This window comes from Sorex fumeus, unplaced genomic scaffold, assembly GCF_029834395.1.
Source record: "Sorex fumeus unplaced genomic scaffold, SorFum_2.1 ptg000007l, whole genome shotgun sequence".
In the NCBI taxonomy this organism is placed as follows: Eukaryota; Metazoa; Chordata; class Mammalia; order Eulipotyphla; family Soricidae; genus Sorex; species Sorex fumeus.
Genome location: NW_026606064.1, coordinates 24,608,680 through 24,627,059, shown reverse-complemented (window position 1 = coordinate 24,627,059; position 18,380 = coordinate 24,608,680). Strand labels below are relative to the sequence as shown.

General features: G+C 35.6%; 1 protein-coding gene across 1 annotated transcript in view; it reads right to left on the bottom strand.

Moving 5' to 3' along the window:
- DCDC1 (doublecortin domain containing 1) overlaps positions 1 to 18,380 on the bottom strand; it is a 509,452-nt gene that overhangs the window by 72,022 nt on the left and 419,050 nt on the right. Inside the window, 3 exon segments of the mRNA XM_056135538.1 lie at positions 306 to 404; positions 3,629 to 3,810; positions 15,203 to 15,326. Coding sequence (XP_055991513.1) covers positions 306 to 404; positions 3,629 to 3,810; positions 15,203 to 15,326 — 405 coding nt within the window.

The window sequence follows — 18,380 nt, the reverse complement described above, 5'->3', positions numbered from 1 at the left end:
TCAAGTATATAATGAAGACAAGTGTTACAAAATGGTGGAAAGAAATTTTAATGAGAATAATTAATATTTATAGAGTTCAACACTGGAAATAAGTAGAAATTGCAAGACCTTAAAATTTGGCTGTTTATTAATTAGTATTAGTATTATGAACTCACATAGTTTACATGTTAACAGATTAAAAGGTCCACAATCATTATATCAGTAACTACTGCACTATGCAGGTCCATCTGTATTTTGTGTTATCTAGAAAAATAATCATTTAGGCATTTGAAAGAAAATTTCTTTGCACTGTGGGCAGTGTTTACCTTTCCAACAGCTGCTGAAAGTCAGTTTGGTTTGTTTCTGCTTCAGAATAATCAGTGATATAATTTTTCACATTGTCTTTCCTCTTAGTGTCAATATTTCTGAAACAAATAATACAAGATTTGAGTGATATGTCAGTAAACATTGTCAACAATCCTTCAGCTTGTTGAAATATGTGAAAAAACTGAAGAGCCTTTATTTATCGTGATATGTCCTAAAACATACTCTTTCTAAAAAATAGTATTTTATGCTACCACAATAAAATATTAAGCTTCATAAACATTTAAGTTATGAATAATTTGTATATGAAAATAAAAATTTAATATTTTAGGTTCTTTCCCCAAGTAATGAATACTTGAGATACGAATTCATGATGGAAAAAAAGAGATCATTGTTATTTTGTCTGTGATGTTTTATTCATAAATATTATTCACATGTTTATTCACAAATTATTCATTTGGTGTCTATGTTGTCAGCCCAGTGTGATATTTTTAACTGAAAAATGAGTGATGATTACCAGAGAAAAATGATGTTTAATTGGAATACATATCTGTTTGAATATTCAAGCTAGAAAATGAATCTGTGTATTTTTAGACTCTTTTTTCATTAAATCAAAGAATTAGTGGTCAAACATACTTCTTTATTCATTCATTAGAAACAAAGTATAGCCAACCAATAACTAGTTCACTATCGACTGATTTGGGACCTATGGTTGGCCCTGAATTTTGTGGTGAACAAAACAGCTTAATAACTTTAGTACCAAGGACACAGCATTCCATGCCTGCACTATAGCAGAGAATACAGGTACAGGTGAACATTATCCCTGTTCTCTGTCTCATGGATGGGGATTTAAACAAGCAAGAAAAAACACAGAAGTGAAAGGAGCGATGGTGGTGAAAAATCCCTGGCAAGCAGAGCAATGGAGAACACAAAAACTATAGCAACTACTCAGAGGTGGGGAGGGTATTGTTACACTCAGAGTCAACATGTAAAATTGAAGTTCAAAGTCACTCTTAGAAGACCTTTATAATTAAGGTTAATGGGAAATGGAGAGGATATAAGACCAGGCATCAGAGAAAATACTGATGAGTTAAAAAGAAATACGTAGAAACAAGTCATACAGGGCCTTAAAAGCTATGCTTTAAGAAGTTTGAAAATGTCCAGGAAACATAACTTACTAAAAAGCAATGGATATGTATATAAAAATGATCTTAACTTTGTAAATTTTAGTAGGTCTTTTATACTATTTTTTAGATGAACACAAGAAATCATAATGCTCTTAATGTATCTGTATCTGGCAGCCATTAGCAAGACTGACAAGATCATGTTATTCACAAAAGTAATGATCAACTTAATAATAAACAAAAGGTATTTGATCTTCCTTTGACTGTACCACCACTAACACCCCTCAAAACTGACTAGAAATAATTATAGAATAACTAAAGCATAGCATGAGTTACACTGTGCTCAAGAGAGCAAGAGTTAAAGTGGCTCTAGAATTCAGCATCCAGGTGTAATTTTGCTAGCAAAGATACTAAACAACCCAATCCTTTCTCTTTTCATGTAAAAATTTGAGGTTGGTGCAAGTAATCTTATAGATCCTCAGCTTGTATTTCTTCGGGAAGAGAAGCTACTTAGATATACTAAAAAAAAAAAAAAAGAACAGCCCGGCCGGGCTTCCCCTTTGCACAGTTCTGGGAAGCCAGTCACATAGAACACAACTGGAACTAGGCTCACTGGAGCTGGACCCTTTATCGAGCTCAGCCACAATCCCTTACATCAGCCACAACCCCTTACACTAAAACATTCTGTTCCCAGTACTTATATGCAGCTCCGTGGGAAGGGAAACACTATTAAGAGTCCTGTAGTCATTTCTGAAATTAGCTAAGAAAAATTAAACTATACTTAGTTGAGATTTTAGCTGTCAAGTGTATGTGAATATATTTTAATTGTTTGGGAATAATTAATTCGTGCAAAGGAACAAAGTCAGCATTCAATTAGCTAGGACACAAGATTTCCTGAACATAGACAACAAAGAGTTTCATAAACTCTTTGCTGGAATAATTGTCCAAGATAACAAATCTCTCAAATGATGTTTGGATTACCTGGTTGAACCAGGCATATTAAAACATTGATGCAATAAGATTAGTCTGTTAATTTTGGACACAATCTAAGACAGAATAAGACAAAAGTAAATATAGGGAAGAGACAGAAGTTGTTAACTGTAGATGTTTAAAAAAAAGTCATCTACTACTTTAAAGGCTTTACCCTCACATTTTACATCTAGCAGAATGAGCTAATTATTAAATGTATGCGTCAAAGATTTCAATTTCAGGCTTGACTTTACTTTGAAGATTAATTTTTTACTTTATCATCTTTACAGGCAGTTCAGTGGACAGCCGATCTGAATGTTACTCACTGTTCAGTGATGTATGAAGTATATTTAATCAATGTGAAGAAAGTAATATTAAACTATTATCAGCAGCTTCAAATATTCTAAACATCTCAAAAGAAAGGTCAAGAGGTAATATCACTGCTAATAATATGAGAAACAATGTGTTTAACTCATTCTTTACATCAGAGCTTTGCACTGGTCTGTGATTCCTTTTGTCATGAAATATAATGAAGATAGAGTACAAATTTTTTTCCTAAAGTTGCAGAAATATTGACTGTATAGAAAGATCTTTTCAAATCTTATAATGTAAGTTAAAGTACAGGTTAGTGGTTTTCTAGAATGCTAAGTTTTTAAAACATTCAAAGATAAAGATATACATTATCTGAAGCTATAATTTAAAAGCTATATTTCTGTATTAAATCTCAAATATCTAAATATAAATAATATGTATAATGACTTACAATAAGTTATAAAATTTATTTATAGGTTACTTTAAAATACATTAGTAGAACTCTAACAAAAATACAAATTTAAAATAATTCATTTTTTATTAAAACTTGTCATTTCCTAATTCATTGTGTTCTTTCATGCCTAGTCAAAGAAACCAGAGTTTAAATTAAGTTCCTGATATAGAACTTAAATAAATCTTAGGATGTATTTTCTTTACCAAATATCAGCATGGAGTTCCTTCCATTTATTTATTTATTTATTTATTTATTTATTTATTTATTTCCTGGCAGTGGTGCCACAGGATCAAACTCATGACCTCATATATGCCAAGTATGTGCTTTGTCATTGAGCTGTATTCCCACTCTGGAACATTTCTTAAATAATATTCTCCCAGAATACTTATGGTTCCAGAAGTGGTAATAAAAGAGAAAATTCTGTAGAAATTAGAAGGTGTAATTAATAAGAACAAGCTACTCTTACTGCATTTACCGGTCAGGTGAGACATCTGGACCTATTATAGGAAGAGCTTTGTTTTTGTTCTTTTCTCCATTTTGCAAAACTCTGAGTCGTACAGGGACATTATGCCTTGGTATCTTGTAGATGGGTCTCTTTGTGGGAGGACTGTTTGGAATTAGCAATCCTTCTATTGGCCAATCAAATTCCTTCAAAAAGAAATGACAAAAAAACAAAAGTGGTAACAAGTAAGAAGCATTTCTTAACATAAAAAAAAAGTGCACGACATATATGTTTAGAACACACTCTGATCTTTCAGTCGTTGATCAAAAATGCATAATGCATAATGCAACTAAGACATTGTAGATAATTCTAAACAATGTTCTGTTTGAATAGTAGCACTGTAGAACTGTCCTCTTGTTGCTCATCTATTTGCTTGAGTGGGCACCAGTAACGTCTCCATTGTGAGACTTGTTTGTCACCATTTTGGGCATATCAAATATACCATGGGGAGCTTGCAAGGCTCTGCTGTGCAGTTTGAATAGTACAGAAAGTAATTCTAAAATGTATGTAGACCTTACTGACAAAATGAAAGATGTGTGAAATATATTTTTCCAGGTTTGTAGTTTAGACAACAAGGAGGAAGTTCCTTAGCAAAGCAGGCAGTGAGTCAGTCTCAGACAACTGGGTAGACGCTATCACATTCAGAGAACTGAGTGAACTTGGATTGTATTTTGCTCATGTATGAAAAATCTTTAATTACATGAAAAAGAAAGGATGTGAAAGGAAATGTTCAAAAGTAGATTTACAATAGCTGTAAGTAATATTACATTAAGAAACATCTATTTGGAAAAGTAGTAAAGTTGGAAAACATTCCAAAAGTCAGAATGAGATAACAAAAGAACCTAAGCAGATTTCAGATATTTCTGTTGTAGAATTCAGTTACATTATATCTGTTCATCCACACATTATATATTAGCACATGAATTATCTATCTATATGTATATATATATATATAGATTGTTTACTATATTCTGGGCTGAAGCGATAACACAGCGGATAGGGCATTTGCCTTGCATACAGCCAACATGGCCGACCCGAGTTCGATTCCTCTGCCCCTCTCGGAGAGCCCGGCAAGCTACTGAGAGTATCTCGCCCGCTCGGCAAAGCCTGGCAAGCTACCCATGACGTATTCAATATGCCAAACACAGTAACAACAAGTCTCACGATAGAGACATTACTGTGCCCACTCGAGCAAATCGATGAACAACAGGAGGACTGTGACTATATTCTAGGGGAAGTACTAAGTACTAGAAATAAAGCTATGAATAATCGGGGTTGGAACTGTGTTTACCTTGAACACGACCGACCTGGGTTTGATCTCCAGCATCTTATATGGTCCCCTGAGGACTGCCAGGATTAATTCCTGAGTGCAGAGTCAGGAGTAACCCCAGTGAATCACCGGGTGTGACCCAAAAAGCAAAACAAAACAAAACAAACAAAAAACTATGAATAAGACAAAGTACTCTTTGGAAGGCAGAGGGGACTCCCAAGCAGCACTCAGCAGGTCTAGAAGTCATTCCTGGTGATAACCTAGCCAGGATGCATGGGCGTAGAGGATTGATGTAGTGAATGTCTCATTACCAGGGTTCTGTGGTACTGTGAGCTACTAGGGGTTCTATGGTTTCAGGGACTGAACTCTGGACTTCCACTCACCATGAAAGTACTATAGTTATTTGAGCTAACTTTTCCCCCATTCCCACCCTTCCCACAATAGAATACTCCTCCTTGAGGTATTTCAAGTGTGTTCTCTGAGATTTTCCTAAATATAAAGGAATAAAATTAAGTTACTTAATTTTTAATATAATATATAAAATGAAAATAAATTTGTTTCAATAGGATAAGTCTACTAGCAGCAGGGGCCAAGGTGTGAAAGGATCATGTAGTAGGAGACTCTTATGCAGAAATATGTAACAAACCTGAAGCCTTATTAGGAATTAGCTAATGGGTGACAAGCAAAATGATGGGAGAACAGTGTATTTATCAGATATTAGGATTAATAGAAGTTTGAAAGGATGAAAGGAGGGATGGATGACTTGCCATGTTTGTAATTTGGGCAACTGAGTGGATGGTGCTGCCATTCACAGAGAGACATTTGTGGAAGAGAGTAAATGAGGAAAGTTATGATCGGAGTTGATGCGGTTTGGCGATGTTCAAGTTCCTTATTTATTTTATTTTGCACAAATGATGGTTCTGACAGCAACATCCCTCATTAATTTGTGACTCTTAAATATAAGTTCCATATTGAGAATGAATCTATTTTTGTTTCATTCTCTTCAACTTGTCAAATTATTTCTTTTCAGTATCACTGTATTTATTAATAAATGTCTCATAAGTCATTATTTTGATTTTAGATTTTTAAATTTTATTCTATTGGCATTTAGGTAGCACTCCACTGCAGCACTGTCCTCACATTGCTCATCAATTTGCTCGAGCAGGCACCAGTAACGTCTCCATTGTGAGACTTGTTGTTACTGTTTTTGGCATATCGAATACGCCACGGGGAGTTTGCCATGCTCTGTCAAGCATTTAGGTAACATGGATTTAATCATTTTAATGTTTATTTAAGATGTTAATGTACAGTTATTGAGCTCCAACAGCATCAAAGTCCGCAATGTCCTCTACTAATGTCCTTGTGTTACTGTGAGTCTATCTCTTCATACTCCCACCTCCACTGCTTGGATATTCTGAGTCTTGTAATCCCTCATTGTTCATCACCATCTATTCCTTTGTTTTGTTTCTCTATATACTACAGATGAGAGGCATCATCTGGTATTTGTCTTCTCTCTGGCTTATTTTATTTATATAATATATAATACATTATATATTATATATTATATATTAGGTGAGAGCGCCGAATCCTAATAGCACAGCGGTAGGGCGTTCGCCTTACAAGCGGCCAACATGGCCGACCCGAGTTCGATTCCTCCGCCCCTCTCGGAGAGCCCGGCAAGCTACCAAGAGTATCTCGCCCGCTCGGCAAAGCCTGGCAAGCTCCCCGTGACGTATTCAATATGCCAAACACAGTAACAACAAAGTCTCCAATGGAGACGTTACTGGGCCCGCTCGAGCAAATCGACGATCAATGGGAGGGCCTTTACCTTTTACCTTTTATATATTAGGTATAATACATATAATATATAATACCCCTCAGTTCACGGCAAAGCCTGGCAAGCTACCCATGACATATTCAATATGCCAAAAACAGTAACAATAAGTCTCACAATTTGTTGTGAGACGTTACTGGTGCCCACTTGAGCAAATCGGTGAACAATAGGAGGACAGTACTACAGTGCTACCCCATAGTTCATCCAAGTTTTTCTGAAATACATAATTCCTTTTTTTTTTATCTTGTGGCTGTATAGCATTCCATTGTATGCTATGTGTGTGCATACATATGTATGTGTATTCATTATCTATTAATTGGCCAATGGACATTTAGGCTATTTTCATATTCTGTACTAAAAACTGTAATGAACAAGCTGAGTATACATCTTTTTGAATTTTTATGTTTTGGGGATAGATGACATAAAGTGGATCTGCTTGGTCATATGGGTATTCTATTCTTACCTTTTGGGGAAATCACCATACTGTTTTCCATAATATTGAAATTTTATAGCATATATACTCCCACACTTTCTTTGGAAATTGACTCTTGTTGTCCCCTTGCTATTTCCTATATGTGTTTTAACTATAAGTTTTGGCTATATATTTAAATATCTGGAATATATTCTGGAGTAGGTTAAGTACTTATATTTTTGGGGGGGTGCTAGATGAAAAAAATATGTGCACCCTGTGTCATACTTAGCATTATTCTCAGTAACCCAAATACAAAATCAAAATAAGTGCCCATCAGCAGATGACTGTATCAAGTAGCTGATATATGTGTGTGTGTATGTACATATATATATATATATATATATATATATATATATCATGGAATACCACTTTACTATTAAAAAGATAAAATAAGATTTAGGGAGCGGCTCTCCAGCATGGCCATGGCTCCAGAAGCACAAGGACTTAATGCAGAGCCCGGCAGCTTGCGGCAGAAATGTGAATGGACTATGCGTTAATCCACACCACCAAGCCTGCCCGGGAGGGAAAGGGTGTTGCTCCCTTCTGCCTTTTTCCATCTGGACAGCAAGATGGCGGCTGCCTTGGAGCTTTTTGGAAAGCCAGGTATGAACCGGTCGTGACGGAGCAACTGAAACCTCATGGGAAGGGGCATGTTCCCGGCTCGTCTTTCACGCCCTACCGAGGTCATGAGTTGCCCCCCACAAACGGCTCTCTGGCACAGTCATGCCTCCAGAGCCACAGAAACCAATCTCATAATAATCCGACTCTCAGCAGAAATACTTCCAGGCTTAATAAGTAAAATATGAGAAATCCAAAATCGCGCGGCCACTATCGTGGCTGCACGACATCATTTGGTTCTTGTAACCAGCTGTAGAAAACAAATTATTTCACAATGCCTTTTCAGCAGGTCTGATTTTGGGGTGTAAACTCTAAATAATAATGGTGCATCTTTTGTCGAAACAGTGAATCTAATCAGAGTAGATAGAGTGTTAACTAGAATTCATCTGCCTCACAGGCATTGGGAGGGTTGGGAGGGGGCGTATATTGGGGTTCTTGGTGGTGAAAAATAAGTACTGGTGAAGGGAAATGTGTTTGATGATTGCATGACCAAGACTTAAACCTAAAAGTTTTGTAACTTTTCCTATAGTGATTCAATAAATAAAATAATAATAATAACATAAGGTAAAGTAAAGGTAAAGGTCCTCCCGTTGTTCATTGATTTGCTCGAGCAGGCCCAGTAACGTTTCCACTGGAGACTTTGTTGTTACTGAGTTTGGCATATCGAATACGTCACGGGGAGCTTGCCAGGCTCTGCCGTGCCGGCGAGATACTCTCGGTAGCTTGCCGGGCTCTCCGAGAGGGGCGGAGGAATCAAACTCGGGTCGGCCATGTTGGCTGCGTGCAAGGAAAATGCCCTGCCGCTGTAATAATAATAATAATAATAATAATAATAATAATAATATTTAGCTTATGCTACAAGAAGTAAGTAGAAGACAACATAAGATAGTTTTACTCGTGTGAAAGTAAATAAACTGACAAAATCAACTAAACTAACTTTTAGATTTGGTGAAAACTATGATGGTTACTAGAAGTAAAAGAAACCATCAGAAGGTTACTAGAAGGAGGGTAGGAATAATAGTAATAGTTCTCTTTCTTTCTTTCTTTCTTTCTTTCTTTCTTTCTTTCTTTCTTTCTTTCTTTTTCTCTCTCTCTCTCTCTCTCTCTCTCTCTCTCTCTCTCTCTCTTTGTTTCTTTCCTGTTTTCAAGCCATATCTTATTGTACTGAGGACTTCCTCCTGGCTCTGTGCTCAGAGATTACTCTAGGCAGTGCTCAGGTGACCATATGTGGTGTGGAGACAGAACCAGGATTGGCTAGGTGCAAAGGAAGAGCCTTAACTCCTCTACTATCACCTAAAGGTGATGGACTGACACTGAACCTTTAGCATTGAGTGTGATGAGTTTAAAGTTGTAAAGCTAAATCCCTGGAACTTCATAGTAGTTTATATCAATGATAAACCCATTTTCTATCAATGATAAGCCATTTAAAGAAAGTCCCATTTAAGATTTTTTTTGTATTTCCAGCTTTTTTTTGTATTTCCCATACTCTTTCCTGAGACCTGCTTTTTCTTTAAGTACCTAGGTCAACTCAAATTTTCCAAACCCTGCCTGGTTCTGCCTCCCGCACATGGCACCAATATTTTACCTCCTTCCTTTTCTATTTTATACTTCTCTTTACACTAACATTCATAAGAGCATTGTGTGAATACTTAAACTGTGGAAATAATGATCCTGCACTTAAATCTTTACTCTATTTCTAGTATAGTGACCTTGAACAAACCTTTGATCAAAAAGGGATGGCTAGCCAATGGATAATTTTTTCCCCCACCCTTTATTTTTCTAGGAGAAACTCTTCTGAGAACCTTTTTTAATGGTCTTTTGGACAAGACCATTGATAGTACATGCTCTTATTGTCTCTCCCTTCTTCTCTCCTCATCTCTCATTCACAGTCTCAGGACTATACCACCTAATGAAATAGCAAAAAAGCCATTTGCTTTAGACTGTGCTGTCTGAAGATCCGAAACAAAGCCATCATAAAAGAGAAAGATGTTTCCTAAACAAATATGGGTATTTGATATCCAAAAAGTATGAAGTCATGAGAGCAGGAGAGAAATTCAGATATTGTTCATCACAATGAACAATAAACATGGATTGGGTTAATGTGTTGACATGTTAAGCCAGCACAGACCAAGACACAGGTATGCGTAGAAGAAGAGAAAAATTTTTTAAAAGCTAGTACAATAAGTAAAAAAATCATTAATTACCTTGGAATAGTCTCAAAATCTTGCAAATATATTAAACAATCACCTACCTCAGGAAAATATGTCAAAAATCAGTTATAAACAAAATCTTAAGGTGGCAAAGTTTAAATAGTCTGGAATGGCATCTAATTAAAATGCTCCAGTTTTGAGATGAATTAATAACATTAACTGCAATTTAATTAGGAGAAAGCAATGTAAATAAATGTTTTAAAATTTTGTAAGTATAATGTTTTTCAGTTTAAAGTGTCTTTTATATTTTTGGTACAATAACTTGCTTTGTAAATATGCTAATAATAATAGTAAGCCATGAATCTAACTGCCCATACTTCTAAATAAGCAAGATTTGAATCAGTGAACTTTTATTATATTCCTGACCTTCACTGAGAACATTTCATCAACATGTAATTTAAATTGCAAAGGACAGATTATAAAGTGCTTATTTAAATATGTGTCTATTATTGTGAATGGAGCAACCTCAGACTGCTTTCTCTGACTACAATGTGGAGTAGAAATACCAAAGGTTGTGTCACACTCAATGCCATATAGATTATTTTTAAGCTTTTCTGTTTTACTTAATGTGGAGTCTATAACTCCTCTATAATAAAGTTGTTTTCTAAAATAGAGCAAATAAACATTTACAATAGTTGTATTTATAAACTATCACAAGACAAGGATTAGACAGGTAACAGAGGGAATAGTCTTGTCAGAAGAAAACCTACTATCACTTCAATTACTGTTATTTTATACTTGGCACAAAATAGATAATATTTTTCTTTCTTTCTGAATGATAAAAGGGAAAGAGAAGAGAAACAAGATGTCAACCTTAAACACAGTTAGAAAATGGTGGTCCATAGATTTAGATGTGGAGCTGTTTTTTTTTTAATATCCCAAGCATGCTAAATTTTTGACACACCAGATAACTGTGCTATCTTAGCTCCTCATTATTTTTAGAGGCTTTTATTCCCTAAAAAACTTGCATGATGACATCACAGGTTTTGGTTGCAGTACTCCAGTGGTACTGCTGAATTCAGATGGTGCCCTTGGCTCCAGGTAGATGAAGGAAGTCCCAAAACATCTTCCTGTTTTCATCTGAGACAACAGAGACCCAATACAAAGACAGGAAAAATAATTAGGGGTTTCAAAACAGTCCCAGTTCTGAGCTATATCTAGCATTGCTTCCCACACATTACTTTTGACCTGGTTCTGATGCTTAAGGCACTTTGACGGTGTCCTTTATGGAAACAGAAAGAGGCAGTGACAGGATAATGAAGGACAACACAAATATAGGTCACTGGGGACAGCTGTTTCCTCCCTGCCCGTTCTCTGCTGGATTTGTTACATTCCCATTCATTTCTCTGTGGCTTTCAATATGTTCACAATCTTCCACGGCTCAGTGACATTTCAGGCTGGGACACTTCAGATGGGCTGTGGGCCCTTTGCCTCGATCCTCCTGCTTTTCTTTTTCCTTATTGTCCCCCTAACCACAGATTACCTGAATTTTTGTGGAGTCCAGTTCCAGAGACGAAAATTTCTTGGCCAAACTGACCCTGTATGATTTATTTGTTATTAATATGCTAAATGTATTCACCTGCTTTATCTCTATATTTTTCTTTCCTCACCACCCTCTTCCCTTTTAGATTTATTAGAACATTGTAACAAATTATTGAAATGTGTATACTTAATATTCTTTCATTTAACATGAATCCAAATACACATTTTAATTTAGTGATCTAGAACTAAAATTACTGTCTAGTGGCTCATCCCAAACTCTTTATAGTTTCCTCAGATTCACTTTCCCAGTGATTTCATTCTTGCATAAAAAATTCATTGCTCAAGTGTTCAGGAACAAAACTTCTCAGTGCCTAACTTTAACTCAATTATGACTTCTCTATAGAACATAAGAAAATAACAAACTCATAGCAAGTTTTCCAGAGAAATGGGTCACAAGATAAACTAAAAGAATTTAAGAAATATTATGGGGAAAGCAGGTTTGAGCCGGGGCTGGCGGGAGCGGCAGGGACCTCATGGGAAGGGGGGCTTTGTGGGCCGTCCCCCACGCCCCACCGAGGTCACCAGCTGCCCCCCACGAGCGGCTCTCCGGCACGGCCACGGCCCCGGAGGCACAAGGACTTAGCACAGAGAACCAGCCGCTTGGAGCAGAAAAGCAAATGGACTTGTGTTGAACCGCGCCACCAAGCCTGCCCGGAGGGGAAAGGGCGTTGACCGGCCCGCCCGCTCCTCTCTGGAAAGAAAGATGGTGGCCGCACGGGAGCCTTGTGGAAAGCAGGTTTGAGCCGGGGCTGGCGGGAGCGGCGGGGACCTCATGGGAAGGGGGGCTTTGTGGGCCATCCCCCATGCCCCACCGAGGTCGCCGGCTGCCCCCCACGAGCGGCTCTCCGGCACGGCCACGACTCCAGGGCACAGAAACCAATCTCTTAACTAGCTAACTTTTAATAGAAATTCTTCCAGGGTCAATAAGTAAAATAGCAGAAATTCAAAACCGCGCGGCCGCGACATCATTTTATTCTTAAACCAAGTTGTAGAAAGCAAATCATTTCACAACGCTGTTTCAGCATGTCTGATTGTGGGGGGTGGGTCGTAAATTCTAAACAATAATTGTGCATCTTCTATCGAAATAATCTATCTAGTCAAAGTAGATAGAGTATTAACTAGAACTCATCTGCCTCACAAGAATTGGGAGGGGTGGGAGGTGGGGGTCTATTGGGGTTCGGGGTTAAAAATGAGTATTGGTAAAGGGAAATGTGTTTGGTATCTACATGACTGAGACCTAAACCCGAAAGCTCTGTAACTTTTCCCACAGTGATTCAATAAATAAATAAATTATATAAAAAAAAAGAAATATTATGTTTTCTTAAGATTCTTACAGACTTTTAAAGGATATAATCTATATTATTATTTATTATTATTTTGGTGGTATAACTTACAAAACTGTTAATAACGGTCTCAGGTATTCAATATTCCAGCTCCAAACACACTACCATATTAGCGGCCCTCCCCCACTCCTAACCCACCTCTTCAGCAACTTTATTTTTTTGTCTAATTATAGTGGTTTATTCTTTCAGGCCTGTGTTCTCTCTGTCTCTGTTCTCTTGAACTTGTATTCCTCTCTTTCTCTCCTCTCACATTTTTCTAAGTAAATTTCATTCAATAAAAATTATCTTGCTTCAAAAAAAATTTTTACTTATTATAATTTGGACCAAATGTTTCCAACAGAGTTAGCTCTTTTGATTTTGATGCACACAGTTACCTCAAGACAAAGACCCTACGATATACAAAATTCCATTTGCTCATGCAAAACTCTCCATTGTTGTTCAGGATGAATATAATTAACACTGATAATAGTATGAAATAAGTTCCCAGAGAACTCATCACCACTGAGACATAAATGATTTGTTATGTAGCTGTTTCACCACAAAAACATTTCCTCTTTTCCGTACCGCCTTACATCTTCCCTAGATTTTGGAAGGTTCTCAATAAGAGTTACCAGAAAATATTTTTAAAGTAAATATTTAAAAGTACATATTTAACTTCTGTTTCTAAACATAATTATTTCTTATTTGAATCAACTAATTGATTTACTTAAATAGTAAGGTTAAAAACAGAATAAGAGTATTAGTATTAATAATGGTACTAGTCGGGAATACTGAATTTTTTTTTGAGGGAATTTGTAAAATTTCAATATACTTGGGTGCCTATTTCCATGGTCTTGCAAAGTATAGAAAAAAATTTTCACGGCCCACCACAGTGGGACATCTAACAGAATTCCTCTCATAAAACAAGACGCACAATAGGCAGAATTTCACTACTAGGATAAACAAAACAAAGAAACCATCTTGTTAGTTGCAAGCAAAATAAGCCATCTCAAACACTTTCTCTGTGTGAAAGAGAAAAAAAGTTTTTCATTAAGAATTTATATTATGAGTTGACGCTCATCTTGGAGTTTAGGAACATTAGGTAAAGATGAAGAGAAATCAATAATTTGAAAAAGAATATCTGAAAATATCTAAAAGAAGCAAAGAAACAGAAAATATGAAAGAAAGTTTAAAAGATACGAAGGTCAAAGTAGGAAGCTCTAGCATATACCTAATAAGAGGTGTTTTTTTTTAAATTTAGATAGCTAATGGGTGATATTTTTTCTAGAAGTGATGATAGACATAAATCCACAGAATTTCAAAGGAATCCTTCCATAGACATACTGTGGTGAAACTTTAGAGAATTTTTTTTTAAATGAAGACATTATAAGACATTATGAGAAATTAATGAGAAAAGTTAAGTTCCTTTCAAAGGAATAACATTTAGACAGAATCCTCAACAATGGCAGTGGAAGGCTGATGTCAGAATGACATCTTCTGTTTGTTATGTGAAAATTCTTTATGCAAATGAGGGCAAAATAAAGACATTTGCTATAAAATTTACTGAAAAGTCTGTTGCCTAGAACTAAAAGTAAGGTATATAAACAGAGGGACAGTTAACACCTGGTAGAAGGACAGAACTTTAGGAGAGAAGTAGGTACACTAAAGAGGAAAAACTGAGACAACTGTTAATAAGTGTTGACTACATACATCAGTACTAATAGCCTGTGGGAAAAAGTTTAAAGATAATGAAAAATGACAATAATAACAGATAAGTTAGTTTGTATAGCTAAACTTAAGTCATTCTAATATTCTCCATTGTTTCGGAGAAAAGAAATATATTTTAAATCTTTGATTTTGACTATATATGCAAGCTACAAAGTTCAAGTAATGACCAAAACAGAAAGAAAAGAGAACTAGTGATAAAAGTTTCAATTTACCAAGAGATGCTTTTCAAGATGTTTAAGATCTCAATAAACTAATACAACATAAGTAAACTAAATAAACATATAAGAACTAAATTTCAAAACACATAAAATTTGAAATATTACAAGGAAAAAATAGATAAATCCATCTTCATATAGAACATATCTATCTAAAGATAGCATATCTCAAGCTTATCCTTCTAATTGGTTAATAATCATCAATTTGTCTCTTGCATATAACACCTACAATTCAAACTCTTCATAAAAATTTTCAGAAAATGTGGTCACATATTGGGCCTTACTTTATAAGTCTCAATAAACATCACAAACACAATATAATACAACCTCATTAAGTTGGCCATTCGGAAGGACTGGCCATATGTAGGCAAGCTTGTTCCACATAGGATTTTCAATTTTAGAATGTTTCCACTGGCCTGGCTTATTGGTTCCTTCATGTTTTATGGCCCATCTAGAATAAATGAAAGAAAAAAAGGAATTCAGCGAGGTTAAATGCCACTTCAAGACAGTTATTGAGTATTTTTTAGAGGTAGACATTCAGTTTGAATTAAAAAACAAAATTAGACCATTTTCTTTGTTCAAGAGAATCATGTAAATAGAAAATGTAGCACTGCACTGTCCTCCCATTGTTCATTGATTTGCTCGATTGGGCCCAGTAACGTCTCCATTGTGAGACTTGTCGTTACTGTGTTTGGCATATCGAATACGTCACGGGTAGCTTGCCAGGCTTTGCCCTGTGGGCGAGATACTCTTGGTAGCTTGCCGAGCTCTCTGAGAGGGGGGAAGGATTCGAACCCAGAAAAAAAAATGACAGTTGTAATTGACAGCAACATTTAAGGCAAAAGGAAAAGTGAAGAAATTACATTTTATAATTAGAATCATATAAAAATTCTTAAAGAAAAATAAAGTAAAACATAAACATTTCAACAGCAATTTGTTTATATGGGCATATTATTGTGGAAGGTATCATTGCATGACCAAAAGACTACCAGTTGTAATGGTGTAAAATTACAAAACAAATAAATACATAAAAAACCTGAAATTGTGTCTTTCTCAATAACTCTTAGAATATTTGTAACATTTGCCACACACTAACAAAATATACTTTAGTACACTTTAAAAATTAAACAAGTAAGACATTGTGGAAAATTACAAAAGACAATTAAATATACATGAAAGTTCAAAATTTATATATAACCACAAACATTAAAGGTGTTTAAATTATGTTTTCTTTTTCAAAATAGAATTACATCAGATAAAGGGGGAAATGTGATCAAAGTGATATAGGAAGCAATGAAAAACTATAAAAATGAAAACTTAAAAAAGGTTTTCAACTAGAATATACACTGTCACTGTCACTGTCCTCCCATTGTTCATCGATTTGCTCAAGCGGTACCAGTAACATCTCCATTGTGAGACTTCTTGTTATTGTGTTTGGCATATTGAATACTCTCGGTAGCTTGCCAGGCTCTCCGAGAGGGGCGGAGGAGTCGAACCCGGCTTGACCGGACTGTCTGCGCGCAAGGCAAACGCCCTACCGCTGTGCCAAAGTTAAATTCAAAAAGTTAAATAAGGCATTCAACATAAAATTTAACTTTAAGGATTATATTAGGGACAAGCAAGATAGTACAGTAGCCGTAAGTCTCCTGCATTGCATGCAGCTGACCTGAGTTCAATCCCTGACACCTCATATGGTCCCCCCAAGCCCTATCAGGGGTGATCCAGGAGTAAGACCTGAGTGCGGCTTGGTATTGTTAAAAAATATATACATATATACATAAATTTTTCTTATAGTAAATAAAGAAATAATTAGAATCCAAATAGAAATAAGTAACTAAAATATAATTAGCATAATGGTTCAAATAAAAATAAGATAGAAAATCTTTTGCATAGATATCTATATAAATAAAAATATAGTATAACTAAATAGATCGTCAATTTGCTCGAGCGGGCCCAGTAACGTCTCCATTGGAGACTTTGTTGTTACTGTGTCTGGCATATCGAATACTCTCGGTAGCTTGCCGGGCTCTCCGAGAGGGGCGGAGGAATCGAACTCGGGTCGGCCATGTTGGCTGCTTGTAAGGCGAACACCCTACCCGCTGTGCTATCGCTCCATACCCTAAATAGAAAAATAGAAAAATTGACCTAATATTTAGGTATAGAGATTAAAAAATAAACTCTGCTTATATGCAAATAAATAAAATTTATTTCATGATTTAAAAACACAGATTTGAAAAAGAAAATGGAAAACATATCCTTGTTTGTGTATCTTGACAGGTTATGAAATAAATATTTTTAATCCTTAAGGATATAAAAAACTAGCTAAGTAATTTTATAAAGAGATAAACTATGAAGAGTCAATTATTGGCAATTTAAAAAAATTAATATTGTAATCTTAAAATTAGAGATGTAAAATTACTAAATTAATATTAGCCAATAAAATTGAATAGAAAGAGAGTAAGCATTACAGTTAGATAATACTAATTTTGAAATGAATTGACAGACATTTATTAAAATAATAAACCACAAATTAATAAATGAGAATGCAGGAGAAGTTTGCCACTTATACTTTTCTACGACACATAGTGATTATCTAAAACAGAAATTTTTCTCAGATCACCAAATGCCAGGAGAGCAATCCTCAATTTTCAGCCTTATGTTCAATGGCAAAGATTTCCTAGTGATGGAAACTCTTGGGACTAAAACAAAAAGAGGTGGTGGTAGCAGGGAAGACCAGTGAAAATCAGGTTGGCTCTCAGATGCCAGCAGTGGTGGCATACAGCCCCTGTCACATTTCTCCTTTTTTCTCAGTGACATTATATGTTATTTTCCTACGCTGCCTCCTAGGATGCTGGCTACATACAAGACAATAATAAATTCTCCATAACCAGAAGTTAGGTCTGAAAGAAATGGGAAGCTCATTCTTGCAGGCGACACATTTGAACTATTGGAAAATGAACAACTTTAAAAGGTGCTAAGCTCCTGCGATTGCTGGTGAAAATGGTAGGAATTCAAATACGTATTTCATACATATGAATATCTGGCTATGTACTAAGGATTTTTCTCTTGGAAAGACCTCAGTAGTTTTTCTTTAAAGTATGTATCAAGTTCTCTTTCTTCTTCCTCCAGGCACTTCCAGAGTATCGTTCTGTCTACTTTCTCTAATTATCTTGAAACACTTATCAGTAGACTATAGCACTAGTCACCCTTCTTTACTTCATGAATATCAATTCTACACTCTTCCATATCATTACTTGAAGTGTTTACCAGACTGGTTTACTTTTGTTCTTTCTACCTCTCTTGCTGGTAGAGGGGAGGTAAATCTTTCAACATTTTTCTTTTAATATTTAAGTAGAAAATTTAATACTTAAGTAGAAAATTCTCCATGGCCTCTAAGTGATGTTAACTGTTTCTTATCATCTACCCTTCCTGTGGACTCAACCTAAACAAGTCATAGTAACCAAACTGCTTGCCAAATCTCAATATACTTAACCTTTCTACCTTA